Raw genomic sequence first — 22,043 nt, 5'->3', positions numbered from 1 at the left:
AGTAAGTATTTTAACATTAAAAAAAAAATTGGCCCCCATTCACTTCTGTCACGTTTTGGTATGGATGAAGAGATGAGGCAAGAGAGCAGGATCTATGTGTAGCTATCTTTTAATCCACAATCAAAAGACGAGAATACATTGAACGATGATGATGGCGACAAAACATAACAGTCATTGGAAGTGACATCAACACATGTGACAACAAACAAGAATTGACAATGATGGAACTAAACTAGAGGGTATTTATACACACAAGGGCTGATGAGGGAATGGAGAACAGGTGAGAATGATGGGGAACAGATGGCAGTGATGAGGGCAGTGCATTCTGGGAAACGTTGTCCGGGGGAAACAGAAGACAGAAGACGAAAACCACTTCAAAATAAGAGTCCTTGAAAATACGGCGACTGTGGCAATAATCATTTTTCTCATCATTATCATCATCATCACCATGATAAAAGAGGAATAATGCTTGAATAACATTATTATTAATTAAAATAAATATCTATTTTCATGACAAATTGTGGCAATACAACATTTGGCATGAACATTACACTGAACAGCAGATAGAGACACAATTTACACAGAGGTGAACATTTTGCATTAACATTACACAAGGGAAAGTTTGCCTCTCTTATGATATAGCATAAACAATATAATCTGCTATACTCCTCCAGTGTCACAATTAACTAACTCAAAATAGCACATGGCTAATACGTGACATTCAGTACAATTACAAAGCAGTAATGACAGCAATACTAAACAAAAAAGAACCTGCTACCAGTGCAGTACAATGACATTATTATTGCCTAACAGTGGCAACCTGTTGCCCTTGACACTTAACAACAGTGCTGAATTAATAATAAAAAACTAATATAACTAAATATTGCCACTTTTGGTTAGGGTCAAGCATTTAGAAAACCCACTGTTGTCAGACAAATCAACTCCATTATGGTGTATTGCATTGGTCCTAACCTTCAGAAAAACATTGGAAGAAATACACAAAGAAAAACACATGTAGTCAGAAATATGAGTTTACAATATTATGTTATATATAACATTAACTTCTAATATGAACAAATGAGTATCTAACATATTTATACATTCTGCACTTGCATTTGTAAGTTATTCAGACATGTCGAATACCTGTTATGTAATTTCTTGTTTTTTTTCTTTCTTACGTTCTTTCTTTTCTTTTCTTTTTTTTTTTTTTTTTTGCTTCATGACAAAATATATTAATATGACTGCAGAAAATGCAAGTAACGTAATAAATTTATATATGACAATATATATCTTAAAAGAAATAGTTCTCTAAAATCATTCAGTGGCTTTGGATCAAGCTAAATATATATAAAAATGTTAATTCATCAAGCTTTGTGTAAATTAACACAAATGTAATCCCTTAAGTGTAAATGTTAAGTCCTAAATGAACAGACATTCTAAAGGAAATAACTTGCTTGTTGAAGCTTAGTAAATAAACTATTCTGATAAACAGGACTTCATAATAAAAAATTGTGGCTGTAATATCAATGGACACACATGTTTCTTGTTTATTCTTTCATGACACAGGAAATGGCAAAGTGTTTCCTCTAGAAGTGCACCCAATGAATTTCCTGTGACATTCCTTTATGATTAAGCAACGAGTGATGGAGTGATGGAGAGGAAGAAAGATATGGAGTAACAGGGTATGTGGCACATTCAAAGAGAACTGAATGATATGAAGTTAAAATCTCTTCATGTTCTTTCACTTTACAGCTCTTTTATACTGTGACTCTTTTTAAGACAACTTCTGCATAATCATTAACCAAAACTAAATTCCCTTCCTGCCTGTCACTTATGACCATCATTCTTCTCTTTTTCATCAAGAAACGAAGACCAAATGTCACACCTACCAGTCCTAAACTGATAAACAGCAGTACCAAGCCAAGAACCAGAAGGTGTGAAAGACCACTGTTCCTATACACTGAATGGTCCCAAAGCCCCACTGACATAACACTCAAACCAACCAGAGTGCCCCAAACCCCAAAGGCCAACATACAGGAACCACAGGACAACTCTGCTCCCCCAGTCACCACAGTGACACCTGCCACAGAAACCAACCCATTTGGTAATTTGACAGTTTCAGACTTTGGATCATATGTCACAGTTTGAGTTGGGTTAGAATTGGCTGAAGGGTCCATGGTTGTTGCCATCATTAATGTGTTCCGCAGCAGGAATGTCCCAAAAGAATGTTAAAAAGTTGTATAAGATGTTCAGAAAATCTCTCCAAAATTGTCTGCCTCTCCTAAAGATTTTGGCAATATCAGTATGTTGAATTAAAGCTTTCAAAAACTCCTTGAATATTCATGATTGTAATGTCAAAACTTTTAGGAAATGATCTTAATCGTCCTCACAGGCTGTGATTCGTCTTGTTGGAATTGTTGTTTTCCTGTTTATTTGCTTGTCTCTTCTCATTGGGTTGTTTCAGCTATTTCTATACTCCTGTCGATTATATAAAAAACAGAATACATCAACATAAAATGCAATGAAACCAGTGTCAGAAATTAAAATTTGCTTGATTTTCCCTTCATTGAGGGAACAATTTTATCATTTCATTAATACAAATTCTCAAGATTGAGAATTTATTACCTTTTAAGAATTAAATCAAAATCAACTCATATTTATGACATAATTTTTATAACAAGGACTAAAATAGAAATTAAGAACTATTAAGAACTATAACAGACGTTACAAAAAACAAAACAAAAATTCAGGGGCATTTTTGGAGGCATTTTTACTACAAATCCCCTTAATTTTTGACTCTGATCGAAACAACCAATGTGAACATATTATGTTAAAGATTACAAACAGTCTACCATCAACCAAACCAATATCCATGTTGAAAAAAATTAGACAACATCAATTTAGAAATACATTTTGTAAGATAAAATAAAACCTATGATGAGGTAATTTTGAATGTTAGAATTAATATTATATATTACTTACAGTATTTAAATAATTATATATTAGCTTAAATAATAATAAATATTATATTTACTTTTAAATATTAGTATGTTGGATACTTTTTCCTTAAAGTGATCATTAAGTGTCATCAAAATGACCTCACAATTGAAATAAGTATTTGATAGATGTGACAAAATCTAATACAAACATGCATTATGCATAAACATGTATACATTTCTCACCTTTTTTCTGCTTGTAAAGAATCAGACCAATACGCTTGTTTTCCAAAACATGAAGAAAAAATATACCCTTCACAAACAAAACAGATTAAACTTGAATATGTTTTAAATCCAGACTTTTTCCTAAAATTCATCAGTGCAAACCCTTTCTCTATGGACCTGTTTTCTCTCAAGCTCTCATGTTGAATGCCAGTACAACATTCTTGTACTGGCAGTTGCATAGTGCTTCACCACTTGTAGACTGGCCTACCAACCAAAGAGCTGGTGAGCTGTTGTTATTATTTCGTTATCATTTGTTTGTTTCGCCCTTTGTGTACTTAAGGAAAGTGATGTCTGTCATTATACATCATTATGGCCCATTACCTTGTATTTATCTTAGACCCCCTCCCTTCCTCTGCTCCCTCCCTCACTGCAGCCTTTGCTTCAGTACTGGCTGGATTTTAAGAAAGAAGTATTGTTATCTAGCCAGAAAGTTTGGGGTTTCTTTTCAAAGAAATTTCCTCTTGTGGTCTCGCCTGGTCTTTTGAAATTTCAGTCTCTATCCTGTCTACGTGCCTCTGTCTTGCATGCGATAATAGCTTAGTTTCAAGAAATACACTACGTACATTTAAAAATCTTTATTCTATCGCATACAAAGACATTGTATACAACTGTGTGCTTCCAACTTTATGGCAAGAGTTTGGGAAGGGCCCTTTTCTGTTCTAACATGACAATGCCCCTATGCTCAAATTTGGGTTCATAAAGATTTTTTTACTGAGACTGGTGTGGAAAAACTTGACTAGCCAGCACAAAACCCAGTCCTGAACCCCACTGTACACCTTTGGGATTAATTAAAATGCAGACTGTGGCCCAGATCCCATTACCCAACAGCCGTGTGCCTCACCTCACTGATGTTCTTGTGTCTGAATGGGAGAAAATTCAAATAGTGGAAAAAAGTCCCAGAAGAGTAGAGGCGGAAGGAGAGAAGGACCAACTCCATATTAATGCCAATGGTTCTGAAATTCAATGCTCAGCAAGCACACATGGGTGTGGTGTTTAAGTGTCAACAAATCTTTGCTCATCTGAATGTAAAATCTAATGCCAATAATGACTCATAGCATTTTGTCACATTAGCTTTTTCAGTGATCAAATGCTTAAAAGGCATACCCAAACCCATATGACATTCTTTTCTTTTTTTTTCTTGTGAAAAAAAACAAAACAAAAAAACAGTGGCAGTTGATAGTAACTCAATCTACAGCTTAAAAAAGCACTCAAAAAGTGTCATGAAAATAGTCAATGCGACACGTGCGTTATATTCCCAGTTCTCTGAAGACATTTGATCCCTTTCTATGATGAAAAGACCAAAGTCATTATTCACTCTCTAAACAAATCAAATCAAATCATTGGTCATCTCAGAACAGAGCCCAATATGGTAAATATACATCAATAACACACCTTATTGTTTCTTGAACATCTCAAGGCTGAACGTCACGACACAAGAACCAATAAAGTTTGATGTTATTGACGTAGTCACCATATTTGTCTAGATTTGAGAGTGATCAATGATTTGATTCAAGTTGAGAGTGATTAATGATTTGATTCGAGAGTGATTACCAATTTGAATTTCGGTTTGTTCATCACACAAAGTATGGCTTCAGAAGACTAAAATAGTGCACAAGTCTTCTCAACTACTTTTACGGTGGTTTTTATTTTAGGGCAGCTTGGAGTCACTATTCTCTTTTATTATGGTTAAAAGAAAATGTCCACAGAAGAAAGAAAGTCATATGGGTTTGGAACAACTTGAGGGTGAGTAAAAAAAACAAAAAACATTTTGGGATAATCTATTACTTTAATTTCTTCACTTATTAATTTCATCTTCATTTCAAGAGACTGTGCAGACAATTTCCATATGAAAATGTGTCGGACCGTAACTCCAATAAACAATTGCATAACTGGGTGTTTCCCTCAATAATCTTTGTAACAAGATTGTTTGTTTCAAATGACTGTTACTCAGCCAGTTTAATGGTATTGAGTGAACACAGCTAATGCATGTGGTCACACTTGGCTATGAACGTGCAAAAAAAATTTGGACACTGTAACCAACAGGATATGATGTCATGCTCGAGGGCTTCTGGTTTTAATAAATAATAAATCACAAATGAAAAATAATATTATATATATTATTCAGAATGTAAAAAAATACAATCTACTCACTTTCCTGCAACAATAAAAACATATATTTTTTTGTAAAAAAAAAATAATCTTCTTTGTATTAAGCCAAGAGGTCAATGTGTCATGTCTCGATCTTCTATTGGTCACAAGTCTTCTCATCATACAAATTTGCAGGTCAGAGTTCACCAAACTTAAACTTTTGTGCACAGCGGAATGCAAAATTGTTTTGCATGAGCTTGCTTTTCTGGTCTCCCGTGTTCAGATGAGATGAACGAGAGTGAATCAAGTGTGAAGTGTACTGTGTCTGCACCTTTAGACAAATACACAGAAAGGTTAGAGGTGGAACCAGGGCTGTAGCAGGGTCTTATGGACACCCTGGCTGTATATTGGTCAGGGCCCCTTTCCTATTCAAAAAATACAGTTTAGAATTTGTTGTGGGGCCCCCTTGAACCTGTGGCCCCAAGAATCGTTATTACCTTTCACCCCACTTGCTATGGCCCTGGGTAGAACTCACAAAGTGGGTCTTTCATTTATTGATTTATCTTTGAGAGGGTGGAATTTGACTAAATTAGAAGGATATTTGATTGGTTACATTTGTTATAATTGCTCTTGTTGTGGTTGTTTATTATGTTGTCATTTGCATTTTGTCTACTGACATAAACCCACACTCACACAGGTTGGCACATTGTAATTGACTCTGACAGTTAATCCAATAGACGTGTACTCATGGAATTCCTGGAATAGCACAGAGAAAATCTCTGCGCTTAAAGGGGGAAGACTATGAGGTATGTCTGGTGTTTCCAAGGGAGGTAAATAAATCCAGGCTGGTTAAAAGTAGGGCAGACCTGTATCAAATTAATGTTTTGGAACATTTACAATGCAGCTTAAGATCTAAATTTGAGATGGGAGGAATCATTTTTAAAAAAAGGACAGGGGAAAAAGCTGAATAAATGTGAAAGGTTACCTATTTTTTTTTTCTTCTACTAAATAGGGGAGTAGCCTTGTTAACATTGTAAACATTATCAATTCTTAAATGTCTGTTTGCACTAAGTGTCACACACTGGTAAATATCATTGCCTATTCTAAACATTAAAAATATGTTTGAGCTTTACAACAGAAACAGTGATATTATCAGTTTCATGAAAAAGCATGTGGTAGGTGACACTGGGATCTTACCAAAGAAGAGGTGTGGAAATGGCCAGAGAAAGCCCAGAAGAAAAAGTTGATCTCTGTTAAGTATACTATATGGCTAAAGTGCTGCCAGCATGTATTTAGAATGACCAAACAGAATGAAGCTGCATGTCAGGTATAGCTCAGTTTTCAATCAATGGCCAATCTAATGATATTTACTTTTTAATGTAAACACAGCTGCTACAGCACTCTAATCACTGAACAGAACATGACCAGGAATGACTAGGAGTATCCATAACAGTTTATGACCCAGACAGGAATGAACCACTGACAAACACTTAAACTTATAATTATGTTGCCAAAGTGTCAACAAGTCAGATATATTCCATTATGGGCAACATCCGATCAGTGAGAAGGATAAAGTGATGTTGTTTATGTTTGACATCAAACTGATAAAGAAGTACATGTTTAAATTCTGCTTTGTAAAATTAGTAAGTAAATCAAACAACATTTGTCTTTAAAGGGACAGTTCACCCAAAAATGAAAATTCTTTTATAATTTACTCACCCCTCATGTCATCTCAGATATGTATGAATTTATTTGTTCTGCTGAGCACAAACAAAGGTTTTTAGAAGATTATCTCAGCTATGTGGGTCCATACAATGCAACTGAATGGTGACCAGACCTTTCAAGCTCCAAAAATCCCACAAAGGCAGCATAAAAGTAATCCATACAACTTTAGTGATTTAATTTAAGTGGTCTTCTGAAGCGATGCAATCACTTTGGGTGAGAAACAGATCAATATTTCGATCTGTTTCCTTTTTTACTATAAATCTCCACTTTCACTTTCAGAATGTGAAAGTGAAAGTGGAGATTTATAGTAAAAAAGGACATAAATATTGATCTGTTTCTCACCCACACCTATCATATCGCTTCTGAGGATATAGATTTAACCACTGGAGTCATATGGATTACTTTTATGCTGCCTTTATGTGATTTTTGGAGCTTGAAAGGTCTGGTCACCATTCACTGCCATTGTATGGACCTACAGAGGGTGAACTATTCCTTTTACCAACATATTTCAGCACACAGGCTATCAGGGTTAAAAAGAAAGCATATGAGCAGAGCCCATTTAAATACAAACAACTGCAAAATCAAACCTATGAATAGACAAGAAATATCAGTATTGTCCACCCATTAGTATACACCAATTAAAATTCTACCAATTAAAAACACAACCTATAAAAATTACTTTTTTTGGTGTAACCTAATTTCAGTCTATAGTAGATTAAATAACTGGAAGAAAATTGTATAAAACAAGTTAATTTAGATGTTACCACATGAAGCATATATTTTTTTAGGTTACTTGAAAAAACATTTTTACAGTGTAGAAAGTAATTTTAAAAAGTTTAACATATTGCATGTACTGCCAATTTATTATCTGTATCATCATAAGCAAATACAATGTCGATGATGATAATTTTGTTATTTTACTCTAATGAATTAACAATTAATGTCTACTACATTTGGGAAACACATACAGTATGCTTTATAAAGTGGTAAACTGCAGCTGTTATCCTAAGGAAATATTTTTACTCTATCTAACCCTTAAAATTATTATTTTTTTTTTTTTTGGTGCAAACTAATGTTGTCAAGTTGATTAAGACATGTTACATAATTTGTTGACTTCAATCACAGCTTTTTATTTAGATGTTACCACATGTTTAGGTTAACTTTTTAACAGTATACTCCAAAGCAATAGATGGATGGATGGATGGATGGATGGACAGATGGACACACAGATAGATAGATAGATAGATAGATAGATAGATAGATAGATAGATAGATAGATAGATAGATAGATTACTTTAAAAACACTACTTAACATGTCTAGTCAAATCAACTTAAAACTTTGATTTATTTGGGTTGAAATGACAAATAAGGTTTGAATAAGACAAAATTTCATGTTTTGAGAAACAACTTAAAACTTGGAAGTGCAGCAGGATTCCACAAAACTTTTGAGTAATGACTACTCAGTAGGGTTTACAGTGATGGATGGATAGATGTGTGATTAATTAATCAGATTTTGTTTTGATTGTATCTGATGTTGTATACTCAGGACAAGGACAATAATTGTAAGGGGACAGTCCCGAGCTGTTGATTTGGGGCTCTGAGGCTCAGCCATGTAAAATCCTTCTTGAAGGACTTAAATCTGCATTCAAAGGTAACAACCTAAGTTCACCTGCCCCACCCCCACTCACCCATCTATCACCAGCCATCCATCCATCTTTGCCTCCGTCATCAGTCTGTGGGTCATTCTTCCCTATACATCTGAGAGCTTCATTCTCAGGGTGCTTTACAACAGATGCAGTTCTTCCTCTATTAAGACTAACACTCTTTACTCCATACTCTTACTCCAGTTCATTCATCCATCTGTCATCTTTCAAGGCAGATCTAAGCACTAAGATTTATATGGGACAAAATTAAAGGCGCTCACCAAAAGAGAGATACTAAAGGACAATCTACATAATATAAAATACATAATTTGTTGTGTCTCTGGTTGGGAGAGGAAGACCTGAAGAACAAGACTTTGCTTGCTCGAGTCCCTGCCTGTGCTCTCAACCAGTCAACAATGGGGAATGCCAAAAGCAGTGCTATGTCTAAGGAGATCCTGGAGGATCTGAAACTTACTACGAAATTCTCAGAGAATGAGCTGTCACAGTGGTATGAGAATTTCCAGAAGCAGTGCCCATCGGGCCGTATCACACCAGAAGAGTTTAAAAAGATCTACGAACGCTTCTTCCCAGAAAGTGACACCACATCTTATGCCCAGCATGTCTTTCGCTCCTTTGATACGAATGACGATGGAACACTGGATTTCAAGGAATACATTATCGCTCTGCATATGACATCAACTGGAAAGACAGAGCGTAAGCTGGAGTGGGCCTTCTCGCTCTTTGATGTTGACAAGAATGGCTACATCACCAAATCAGAAGTGGGAGACATCTGCCAGGTAGGTCACTTTATAAAATATAAGCTAGGAAAAAGATACAGTTAATTGAACATACATTGACCTGCTATTGGTGCATGTTGTTGCACTATATGAGGAAGTTGTTTCAATGGAACCTGCCATTAAACAACCTATTATAGACTTTTGAGCAATTTTAAAACAGTAAAACAATTATGAAACTGAACAATTCGTGAAAAATAAAAAATGTACCAGATAATGTACAAAAATATCAAACCATTGTTTTGTCCAGCAAATATTGTAATTTTATTATGTAGTTTTGCAGCTATTACAAAAATATGGGATATTGGAATTTTATTTGGCATTTTATTGGAGCTAGTTTTTAGCTAAATGTTTGAAGCCAACATACAAAACCACTGCTAGAGAAAATGCACATTTGTGAATTAGGACTTTTCACTTAAAACTGTGTAGTAACTGAAATACAACCATTGTGACAACTTGCCCCATACAGTACTCTTACTGATCATATCCTAATCTTTCTAGGGCTTACACATCACACAGCAACACACTTCACACATATTCTCTTTATATTAAATCAACAAAATAATTCTGCTTGCCTTTTTGAACACAAGGCTTCAGTAAGAAGAAAGTAGCTGCATGTCTTATGAGATTTGTCTTGAGTCAGTGTCTCAAAGCATGGCTAATGGAATCGGCCAATCCTAGAATAATCCATCTGATAAATGGTTTAGTGCTCAGATCAAAAAACTACACTGGGGTGGGGGGGGGGAGGGGGGATTACAATTCTCTCAAGTAAACGCTTGATGTTGGATTTCACAATGCATATGTTCAGCAATAAGAGTGCAGTAAAACCACAGACATTTGTCAGAGTATAGACACCATATTTACCTTGACGCTAATGAAAATGAGTCTGTTAGGGATAGACACAAATACAATACTGAATTACAGTCAAACGAAGGGTTATGTCTGCTTCAGCAGATCACCATACACTAAAAAAATGTAACTTAAGTGAAAAATATGAATCGACCTGACTACTACTAAGTCACACCAACAAAACTTTAAAAAAAAATTACGAGTTAAGTGAGGTAGAAATATAGTTCCTTAAGGTAACAATTGCTGGGACAATGAAAAGACAGTTTTGAAAAGATGGCATGATTTTAAATGAAAAGATGTGATATAGATTCTTTTGGACTTCTAATAAAAAATTACATTCTGATATATAACACACAGCAAATATCAGTTTTTAGATTCATTTTTAAAAGTCATTTTTTGATTATTTTTTTTTTTTTAATTAACATACTTGCATACACTTTAAAAAAGTGTTAACCTGCAATTGGTATCTTAAGGAGCTATTTCTGCTTGATCTAACCTTTAAATTTAGTTTTGTTGGTGTAACCTAATGCAGTCAGGTTTATTTAGTGATGTTAAATTATGTTAAATTAAATATTTTTGACTTGAATCAAGGTTAACATTTTTAAGCAGTAGGCACCATATGGTCAGAATATTGGATTACAGTTAATTGTCTGGCAATTATCAACAGTTGACAAACTTTGTGATCACTTTGTAGATGTCTGTGTATAAGTATAAATAAAATGTACTTGTAAAGACGCCACTGTCATTGTGCCAGAGACTGCAAATAAAAGAGCATTAAAGATTGAAGAGCTGCTCTGAGGCCAAAAGCTTTGGCTCTGCCTCTAATCTGTATTATTCTTATGTGTTTTACGTGTCTCAGATAAATGCTTCCTTAGCTCACTCTTAAAGATCCAGGTCAGCTATGGTAAAGTGAAACTAAAGTCTATGGAGATACTTAGCATGAGTGGTACTGTTATGAGGACAAGCATTTTCAGAGCTGCAGATGGTCATTCATTTGAAACATCTAAGTAACTACTGACTCTAATGAGGGACTAGAAGTGTCACCGACCTGGTTCTTTACATTTGGCCATAGAGTCAAATAGAGTAGTTAGCGCAGATGCTCCTGACACATTTAACTGTGTTGATTGTGCAGGCCATGCAGGTTCCAGTATCCTAACACAGCATTTTTCTTTGTTTTCTCCTTACCTGGACTTCTCTTCCATCTCTATAATCCTCAGGCAATCTTTAAGCTGATCCCCAAAGAGGAACAAGAAAAGCTTCCAGCAGATGAGAACACTCCAGAGAAGAGAGCAGACAAGCTGTGGTCTTTCTTTAATAAGAATGATGATGGTAAGATTTTAAAGGAGTAGTTCAACCAAAATGAAAACGCACCCTCACGTTGTTTCAAGCCCATAGGTGTAGCGCTTAAAGATGACGCAAGTTCTCATGTGTGCCACGTGTGCCACTGTGTGCCACGGACATCAAGATTTTCACTAAAAATTACTTACATTTAGTTTTTGTGCCTCATCAAAACCTATCATGCCTTCCGAAGACTTGGAATATGATGCATGAGTTGTACTGACTACTTTTATGATATGTTTGGGTTCTTTTTTATCTTTAAAGTGAGCCACTATCAACTGCCGTTGAATTAAAATGATGGACCGGGTTATTTTTACGGGTTTGTTATGACATGAGGGTGAGTTAATTATTGCTCAATTTTCATTTTTGAGTGAACTATTCCTTATTCTTATTCTTTTCACTGTAAACCCTAATACGTTGGCAGAATTAAAAAAATGTGAGGCAATCATATTTGATGTAACCAGTTACATCAAATGTTTTAAGTTAAGAAACTCCCAAGTTTAAGTTGAACTTTCAGATTTTTATTTTGTACTGCAACATGCATGTTAATTGCTCTTAACTTGAAATATTTACTAAGCTAACTCACACATTTTAATGGCAATTAACTTTAAATTTAACTCTTCAGCTGATGTTAAGATTTCCATGTAAGCTCAACTTAAAAACGTCAACTAGAGTGAACTTAACTAGCTAGTTCTTGCTATAACTAGAAGAACTAAAAAAAATTGAAGTAATCAGTTACATATATTTTTTTTTTTAAGTTAATAGAACTTTCAGATTTTAATTTTGTACTGCACATGCATGTTAATTACCCTTAACTTGAAATAGTGACTACGCTAATTCATACATTTGAATGGCAATTAACTTCAAATTGTTACTCTCACTGTTGAGTGCCATGCAAAACATGCATGGAAATAGAAATCCCCTGCCCATTCAGTTAAATTTAAGTTCCTGTTCTCAAACCTGTTCTTTAATCCCAAACTCCACTATTCTCCATAATGGTAGAAATTTCTAAAATATTCATCAAGGTTAATTTATTTAAACTAATTTGAATTATTAAATGTTTCCCTATTAAAAACAATTAATTATTTTGAGCATTAGAGTTTACAGTGTACCAATAGATAAAAGGTAAAAGTTTAAAACATTTTATTTTAATATGCATCCTTTCCTAAATTCATAACAGAGAAAAAAATGCAAATAAATAAATAAATAAATAAATAAATAAAAAGAAAAGAAACAACAATTAGTCAAAGAGCTGCTGGAGAGCACGTGTGAGTTTGTTTGAGGGTTCTTTCTCATTGTATGTATTTCTATCTCTCTTACAGAACGGTTGGCTGAGGGGGAGTTTATTCAGGGCATTCTTGACAGTGAAGGTGCTCTGCACCTCATTCAGTATGAGCCAAATAAGTAGAAAAAGAGAGCAATACAATTATATCTTTGCTTTCATGCTGTTTTCTCTGGCCATTTGCTTTCCTCCCTTTATTTTTTCATTTAGTCTGCAATTAACCTTCACCCCTTAAATCTGAATACCTGACAGTTTTCTTGTATTAGGGCTACATTCACCATTTTGTGAATATTAGCTGATTTATTCCAATGTTTTTGAGAGAAACCTCACAATAAGACATGATAGCAGTGGAAGGATAGGTTATAGTGATTTTTATTAATGTCGGCACACAAGTGGTTGCAAAGCATCTCTTTTGGGAACATACCATTGTGATGAAAATACTTTAAAATGTGTGAAAAATGTAACAATCACAGAGGCTGAAAACTTTCAACCATTTAAACTATGCTCAATGCATAAAGTTGAGTTTAAATTAATAACTCCTGTTATTTGTCATGTAGATATTCAAATCCAAAGACAGGTTAAGCCACTAGGCTGTGTTCACTTTTACCATTTATATCATGCATGTTTTGTTTTGTTGTTGTTGTTGTTTTGTTTGTTTTTTCCTTTTGATGAGAACTTGTGTGCTGTGGAATAAAATTGAAACTGTAAAATATATTATCTAATCTTTTGTGTTTGAATATGCAATTGTGTGTAATCAGGGTAGGGGAGTAATGGAATATATGTAACGAGATTAAGTATTTAAAATACAAAATAGAAGTAACTGTATTACACTACAATTACAATTTAAATCATTGGTATTTAGAATACAGTTACATTCAAAAATAATTTTGATTACTGAAGAGATTACTTTGCATTTTATTGTCATTTGTTTCATTTAATATTTAGTCCTTTCAGATGGAAAACATTTATACATATAAATGATGTGATCCAAAGTGCATTTGAACAGCGGTGAAACACTTTCTTATGATGTGTTACATTCATACGAGCAGACAGAGAGGTAAGTTTGAAGTAAGTTTGGAGCAGAAGAAATAGAAATAAACCTTGTGTAAACTGTCAGCTTAATGCTAAGCTAAAATGCTATTTCTAGCCATATCATATTTTTTAATCAAGAAAATTCACGTTAGATCATTATTTCTTTTTTTCCAGTAAGACCTTTGATATTAGGGCAAAAATCCTATTCTTGATAATAATTTTTGTATTGTTTTCCTGTAAAAATATCTAAAAATCCTTAAAACAAGATCAATCTGATTTATCTTGTTTTAGAAACAACACTGCATAAGATATTTAGGTTTTTCAGAGAATGTATTTTTAACGTGTATTTTGTCTTACTGTACTGGCAGAGTATTTATAGTCAAAACAAGTGAAAACATCTACCAGTGCTGAAGAAGTAATCCAAAGTATTTAGAATATGTTACTGACCTTGAATAATCTAACGGTTACAAATTACATTTTACAGCATGTATTCTGTAATCTGTAGTGGAATACATTTCAAAAGTAACCCTCCCAACCCTGTGTGTAATTGTTTAGGTAGGGTAAACAGTTCAAGGCGACTGCTAGAATTGCCAGCATGTTTATATCTAACTGTCTGCTAAAGCGGCAAAGAGGGTTAACATCCTTCTGGCAATATTTACCCTTAATCCTGGATTATCTTTGTGTGTTCGGCCGCAAAGTTTTGCCAGTCAGAATTACAAAACAGAATTATGCTTTGAGTACACAGGTACATTAAATGAAAAGATTATGATATTTGTTTGAGTATGTCTGTTAAAGATATCTAAAGAGCAGTTCATATTTACTGACTGTTTCTTCTCTCATTGTGTTAGTCCAAGTTTGGATTACTTACATAATCATCTGTCTAACATTAGAGAGAAGACTTCAAAATCTGCAACTGCTCCATCTATTCTCTCTCTCCATTCCTCTTTTTGTGTCTTTTCTATATCTTCTGGTCCCACCCATATTTAACATTTGTTATAATTAACTGAAAGACAAATACCGGTTGAAAAATAAGGAACTATGCAAAGAACAACAGATTGGTTCACATTTTACATTAAAGTGTCCATTTTTTAGCGTAATTGCAAAAGTACTGTAAGTACGTAATTATTTAAGAATATAAATTAATTCAAATGGATACAAATGGAATCAAACAAGTTATCAAAAATGCAGTTCTCTCAATTTTTAAACATTTTTCAATAACCACTAATTAACTTTTTCACTACACCTTACCAGCGTTTCGTGTATACCTTTTATTTTGAGTAATTAAAAATTAAGTAACATTTAATTTGCTTTTGTTTTATTTGACATTTATTTTAATAAACGAACCATTTGGAACCATTTAAACCCTTTATATCTTACACAGGTGTACCTTTTACAAGTTTGATTATTGTATGTGTTTGTAATAATCAAATTACATGTTTGAAACAGCATCACCAAACATAATGAATTCTTGTAACAGTATTGTCATTTTTTTTTTCACATGGAAATCAGAATTGGTTACGTAAAAGTATATGTGTGAGACTGAGAGCAACATGGAGCAGGGAGAAAAAAGATGGGAGAAAAGACCTGTCAGAGTGGTAAAGAAAAGTGGGCATGGTATCCATAAAAGAGGTCAAAGAGGTGGTTAATGGTTAGCATTAAAGACATGGAGGCAAAGGGAACTATTGTGTGAAGTGAAGTCCAGGCATCACCGTTGGCCATGTGGTAACGCATGCCTTACCATATCAAAAACTAACAGATTCGCTCATCCCAACCTGAAAAGGTCAACTGTCAAGTCAATAATAAGATTTTACCAATTTACCTTGAAGTCTGCTAGATATGCAGTATACTGTATATTTACAGTAAAGTAATAGCCCTATACAGTAAATGGAATTACTGCATGTTACACAGTTCTTACAGTATCAATTACATTGACTATATACTCCAATCAACACTCTGAATTGACAGAAAAACCCATGGCAGTATCATATTATCACTGATCACACCATTTGATGGTTGCAATGATTACACATTGAATAGATATTTGTACAATTTTGTGTTACATGTATGATCAATTTGGAGTCTTGTAGTAAGAATTTTGAAAGTGTATTCCTTTTAGTTTACTTAATAGTACCAGATTTAAACACAAACTGTAATAATGAAAAAGCACAGTAATAGACACAGATGAACAAATGTGTGATGGCTATAGGGCTTTACTGTTGTAAACTTGGTGTTGGTCCATGAGAACATATTGTAATAAAGAAAGATAAAAAAAGAGAGAAAAGAAAGAAAGAAATATCAAATTCACCCAAAGGCCCACAGCTTTCTCATGTTTTTAAACAAGTCTGATCAAGAATACAAGAATTTTCATGTGTACTTTTGTTAAGCTAACAGCTCCCTGTCACATTCGATGACTCTCATTGCACAGCAGAGATGAAACAGCATTCAAATAGTTTACTACAACATATGAACAAATTTGTTTTACATTGCCATTGGCTATGTAAAGGAATAGTTCACCCAAAAGTGTAAATTCTCTCATCATTTACTCACCCTCATGCCATCCCAGATGTGTATGACTTTCTTTCTTCTGCAGAACACAAATTAAGATTTTTTTTTCAGCTCTGTAGGTCCATACATACATATAAATCTCAACTTGTACTTTTTTCTTCTTTTGTTTTTGGTGATTCACATTCTTTGATCATATCGCCACCTACTGGGCAGTGAGGACAAAATCAAAAAGGACTTAAATATTGATCAGTTTCTCACCCACACTTATCACATCGCTTCTGAAGACATGGATTTAACCACCGGAACCTTATGGATTAGTTTTTAGGCTGCATTTATGTGCTTTTTGGAGTTTCAAAGTTCTGTTCCCCATTCACTTGCATTGTATGGACCTACTTCTAAAAATCTTAACTTGTGTTCTGCAGAAGACATCTGGGATGGCATGGGGAGTAAATGATGAGAGAATTTTCATTTTTGGGTGAACTATCCCTTTAAGCTTTAGGTTTTCATTTACAAATTGCTCTTGAGTATCCTAAAACAAAAAAAAAAAAAAAAAAAAAAAGACAAAGCATATACTTTAACCTATAATAAAATATAACAAATGAGACCATTGCAAAACACAGATTTCATAATCTGACACAATCTTAGTTTAATCCACTCAAGAGACTCATACTCTTCAAAATATAGATGAAATTTCCCAGAATCCTTACACTTGGAAATACATTTATTGCTTGATTTATGGGTAACACCTGTCTCACACCTACCATCTCTCTAAACCTCTTGAACTCCTCTTTCTACTCATGCTGACTGAATTTCAGCCACATACTGTACATGCCTTAAAATATCCTCTATAAAACATAAAAAAATGTAATTAACAGGGCAAGCAAAACATACAAGGCCATTGTTGTAAATACAGCTCATGAACTCAGATGTAATCCCACATCACAATGCACTCTTTTAGCAAGGAGAGTCTGTTCTCTTCATGGCCTCCTTCATCTGATCCCTCTCTCTCTCACAGTCCTCACATGCATCTGGTCCACACCCACCAACTAGCACCAGGGTGGGCACATTGCCTTCTCTCACCATTCCCATGCTCCCATCTGATGCCCACATAGAGTCTATCCTCCCATCTGGGCACTGTAATAGGCCACTGACAGAGTACAGCCCGCCACCTGGGACCACCTCGTCATAAGATGGAGCATGGCTTGTAGCACGGGCCTCTTCTAGTCGAAGCCTCTGCCGGTGATGGAGCTCAATGACTGTTTTGGTGTAAGAATTAAGGGTCATAACTGCAGCACCCATGCAGCAACTAAAAGAAACCCATGCCAGCCTTGGAATTGAGGGGTAAAGGAAAAGACAGAAAGAGAGAGAGAGAGAGAGAGAGAGAGAGAGAGAGAGAGAGAGAGAGAGAGAGAGAGAGAGAGAGTTTAGCACCAGACATGAGTTACAGGCTACCAGGGTTGGGAGGGTTACTTTTGAAATGTATTCCACTACAGATTACAGAATACATGCTGTAAAATGTCATTTGTAACGTATTCCGTTAGATTACTCAAGGTTTACTTTGGATTACTTCTTCATCACTGGTAGATTTTTTTCACTTGTTTTGACTAAAAAACTCTGCCAGTACAGTAAGACAAAATACACATGTTAAAAATACATTCTCTGAAAAACCTAAATATCTTATACAGTGTTGTTTCTAAAACAAGATAAATCAAACTGATCTTGTTTTAAAGATTTTTAGATATTTTTACAGGAAAACAATACAAAAATATATTATCAAGAATATGACGATTTTTGCCCTAAAATCAAAGGTCTTACTAGAAAAAAATTAATTATGATCCAACGTGAATTTTCTTGATAAATAAATATGATCGTGCCTGGTAACGTGTATGTAAAATGGCTAGAAATAGCATTTTAGCTTAGCATAAAGCTGACAATTTTCACAAGGTTTATTTCTATTTCTTCTGCTCCAAACTTACTTTAAATGTACTTCTCTGTCTGCTTGTATGAATGTAACACATCATAAGAAAGTGTTTCACTGCTGTTCAAATGCACTTTGGATCGCATAATTTATATGTACACATTTTTCCATCTGAAAGGACTAAATATTAAATGAAACAAATGACAATAAAATGCAAAGTAATCTCTTCAGTAATCAAAATACTTTTTGAATGTAACTGTATTCTAATTACCAATTATATAAATTGTAACTGTAGTGGAATACAGTTACTTATATTTTGTATTTTAAATACGTAATCCCGTTACATGTATTCCGTTACTCCCCAACCCTGCAGGCTACATCATATTTTTTTAAGGAGTGTCTCTTACATCCCTTTTTCTTTACAACCAACCAGTTTCTAACAGTAAAGAAGGTCTTTGTGTGCCATATTTGAATATATGTGAACAAGAATGACATTTGAGAGCTTTGGCAGAGGTGAAGATTTTCAGTAAATAACAACTTACATTTTTTTGTCTTTTCTTCACACAGAGTTATGGTTACAGAAGACTTGGACTATTGAAGCACATTAGTTATACGGACTACTTTTGTTAATTTTTTGCTTTATTTTTGGAGCACATATTTAGAGCTCAACAGTGTCTGTTTCCCTTCCCTGTCATTGTATGGAAAAGAGCATTGTGGACATTCTACCTGACCTTTTATGTTAAACAAAAGAAAGAAAGTCATACTGGTTTGGAACAACAGTAAATGATCATAGACTTTTCATTTTGGGGTGAAATAACCCTAAAATTAGAAATCAAAATCTGTTCTAATCTTCCATTGCCATAAAAGGTTAACATACAGGGTTGGAGTATATTGAGTAAACAGCCGAGTGTACTCACGCAAATGACCAGCCATAGTCCCACGTCTGAGGTCTCCAGTCTTTGGGCCCCACAATTACAGTCAGCTGAAATACAGTGGTGTACATCATATGAGCCACCATTCCCAATAGCCCTAAAAGAAACAAGGGGTTATGAGGAACAAACAGTTGTGCTGAATGTACTTTATCCAAAACAATGCTTTGAAAGCAAAAGAACGAATAGATAAAAATATAATTTGTTAAATCATAGTGTGTGCAATTAGAGTTAGAATCAAAAACATTCTTTAAAGTTGAACAATAATATCTGAATGTCAATCTGCTAAAGAAAGAGAGGCTAATGACAGCTCTCTTACCTGAGAGCACAGTGCATATTGCTGCGAAGGCATTGATTTTGAGCGCATGCATTTCTTTACGAAAGCACATCACCTCCACCCACAGTAGTAGAAAACCCATCCCTAACAAACTGATGTACATGAACTCAGCAATCATTGACAGCCATAGAACACCTGCAGCAAGAAGAGAGAGGAGCACACTGTATACAGAAATGGCTTGTAGGCACAGAAACACCATATTTAAATTATTATCTGGTAGAAATGATTTGGCAACACTGTACAATAATGTTCTAAATGTTAACATTAGTAAATGCATTAGGTATCGTGAACTAACTATGAACAATTCTTTTTTTTTACAGCATTTATTATTTTCTTGGTTAATGTTAATAAATATAGTTACTACTGTTCATTGTTAGTTTTGGTTAGTTCATATTGCATTAAATAATGTTAAGATAAACAACTTTTAATTAAAACATTTATTAATATTTAGAAATTGACATTAACCAAGATTAATACTTGTGAAAAAAATTCTTTGTAAGTTCATAATACATAATGCATTAATGTTTGTGCATAGAACCTTATTGAAAAGCACACACATACACACACACACACACACACACACACACACACATCAGTCTCACCATGAGTCTCTCCTGGGGTAAGATCCATAAACCTGCGACATCTTTCTCCTGTAAAGTAGCAGAACGAACAATACCAGTGGAATCCAATTAATTCACTGTCTCTATACTACATAGGCTTACTCCATACAACAGTGCAATTATTTGCATTTACTTTACATTTATACACTCACTGATCACTTTATTAGGAACACTATGGTCAAGTACTCATAAGCTGATTGGATAGAACAACAGAAAATCTAAAATTCAGACATATCTTTTGATAACACTTTATTCCTCTCACCATCAATATGTCTTTCACAAGATTCCCAAAATCCTGTGTGGAAATATCGAAAGGTATATTTGTCCTCTCCTGTCTCCCAGATGTAACTGACTGCATTGGCCAGTTGCCTCTGACGAATCTTAGCAAGTTCCTCCCTTCGCTTTGGTGATATTGTTCTATTGGATGGGCCCCAGGAATCTGGGGTGGGGCTCTCTGAGGAGAAAAGAGCAGACAGGAGTGCAACGACTGAGGTTTAGCTGTAAACATCTGTTGTGTCTGCATGCACATGTTTGTGAAAGTAGAAAAGAAAGTATGTTCATGGAATGAACAGAAATTTAGAGCACCATTCTAAAGCTGAATGCAAGTACTATACACACAAAGAAGTATACATGGGAGGAAATCAGGGCATCTAGGGAGCCAAATGTAGATCATAGAGACCACAATATGCAAATAATATTGCATTTTTTTTTTTAAATAAACTTTCCTGGAGTAAAAAAAGTATTTTGTTAAATGTTGTCAATGACTTTTTATACAGACTCAACAATAAACATATGTAAAACTAGAAAATGTATAAAAATCTGGAGAGAAAAATGTCTATTATTCAGTGCATAATAATATTTATAAACCATGTCAGAGCGTTTTAATTTCCCTGCCATTGTTTAATCCATATTAACATTTAAGTTTTAAATCAGCATGTCATGCAAACGAAGCATTTCAGGTTCAGACCTCAAAACATGCAATTCAGCACTGGTTTCAAAATTTCCTCAGAGACCATCTCTAAGCTGTTCTTTCTGTTTACTCAGATCCTATATTTTCCTACAACAATTATACAGTTAATATCAAACCAGAACATATCATACCTGTAGTGTAAGGCTCGCTGTTGTTCTGGCCGCAGTTCTTCATCTTGACAGGTGAAAGGCAGAGTGGTTTAACCACCTTGTGCGTTCCTTCGCACCAGTATGATGTGCAGAATGCCAGCACAGATAAAGAAAGGGCAAGGGAGGTGAAGAAGAGAGAGAGCAGGGAGCGAGAACGTCTGGACATGTGGTCCAACATGGTGACCAGAGGGAAAGCAGATGAGAAAAAGTGATAACCAGAAGATGTTGAGGAAGAAGAAGGTGTGAGTAAATAATTCAAGGGGTGAATGTCAGCACACAGATGAGAGCAAAACATATACTGGAAGGGCAAATGAGCAAACATATATTGGAAGGGCAGATAAGGATGTCAATGACTAGCACAAAAATCTGATGGGATGAGAATGAAACTGAAAAAATTAAATTAAGCAGAAATGGGTAACAGTGATCCCTGTGACAGATGGCAGGGTAAGTGAAGATGTGGATTTACAAAAGGAGAGGGTCAGATGAGGGAAGAACTTTGGTAAGGGAGGAAAGAAGGACATATGTCAGACATTACATATCTTTAATTACATATTACAATCATACACATTTAAATTCCTTGGCAGATGTCATTCATAAAAGCAATTTGAGAAAATAAAACAAGAAAATGGGAAAGTCCTTGGAA

General features: G+C 34.6%; 2 protein-coding genes across 2 annotated transcripts; one reads left to right on the top strand and one right to left on the bottom strand.

Annotated features, from left to right (window-relative positions):
* Positions 1-8,771: 8,771 nt before the first annotated feature.
* On the top strand, positions 8,772-13,665 carry LOC127454593 (visinin-like). The gene is made up of 3 exons (XM_051721899.1): positions 8,772-9,474; positions 11,538-11,649; positions 12,981-13,665. The coding sequence occupies exons 1-3, from the start codon at positions 9,094-9,096 to the stop codon at positions 13,064-13,066; spliced, it is 579 nt and encodes a 192-aa protein (XP_051577859.1). The 5' UTR covers positions 8,772-9,093; the 3' UTR covers positions 13,067-13,665.
* Positions 13,666-17,133: 3,468 nt separating this feature from the next.
* Positions 17,134-21,578, bottom strand: LOC127454592 (germ cell-specific gene 1-like protein). Its single transcript, XM_051721898.1, has 6 exons — positions 21,383-21,578; positions 20,544-20,735; positions 20,264-20,311; positions 19,644-19,796; positions 19,313-19,424; positions 17,134-17,804 (listed from the first exon to the last, which is right to left on the bottom strand). Exons 1-6 carry the CDS (start codon positions 21,576-21,578, stop codon positions 17,432-17,434), a joined length of 1,074 nt encoding a protein of 357 aa, XP_051577858.1. The 3' UTR covers positions 17,134-17,431.
* Positions 21,579-22,043: the final 465 nt, after the last annotated feature.

Source organism: Myxocyprinus asiaticus, chromosome 16, assembly GCF_019703515.2.
Source record: "Myxocyprinus asiaticus isolate MX2 ecotype Aquarium Trade chromosome 16, UBuf_Myxa_2, whole genome shotgun sequence".
NCBI classification, from domain to species: Eukaryota; Metazoa; Chordata; class Actinopteri; order Cypriniformes; family Catostomidae; genus Myxocyprinus; species Myxocyprinus asiaticus.
Note: the sequence above shows the minus strand (reverse complement) of the source record. Positions and strands in the feature narration are given on the sequence as shown.

Coding starts and splice junctions, on each gene's coding strand:
- LOC127454592 (XM_051721898.1), bottom strand. CDS start 21,578: ATGTTGGACCACATGTCCAGACGTTCTCGCTCCCTGCTCTCTCTCTTC. Junction 19,797..20,263: donor TACCCCAGGAGAGACTCATG/GTGAGACTGATG, acceptor TTCTTGCTGCAG/GTGTTCTATGGCTGTCAATG. Junction 17,805..19,312: donor GACTATGGCTGGTCATTTGC/GTGAGTACACTC, acceptor CTCAATTCCAAG/GCTGGCATGGGTTTCTTTTA.
- LOC127454593 (XM_051721899.1), top strand. CDS start 9,094: ATGGGGAATGCCAAAAGCAGTGCTATGTCTAAGGAGATCCTGGAGGAT. Junction 9,475..11,537: donor AAGTGGGAGACATCTGCCAG/GTAGGTCACTTT, acceptor TATAATCCTCAG/GCAATCTTTAAGCTGATCCC. Junction 11,650..12,980: donor CTTTAATAAGAATGATGATG/GTAAGATTTTAA, acceptor TCTCTCTTACAG/AACGGTTGGCTGAGGGGGAG.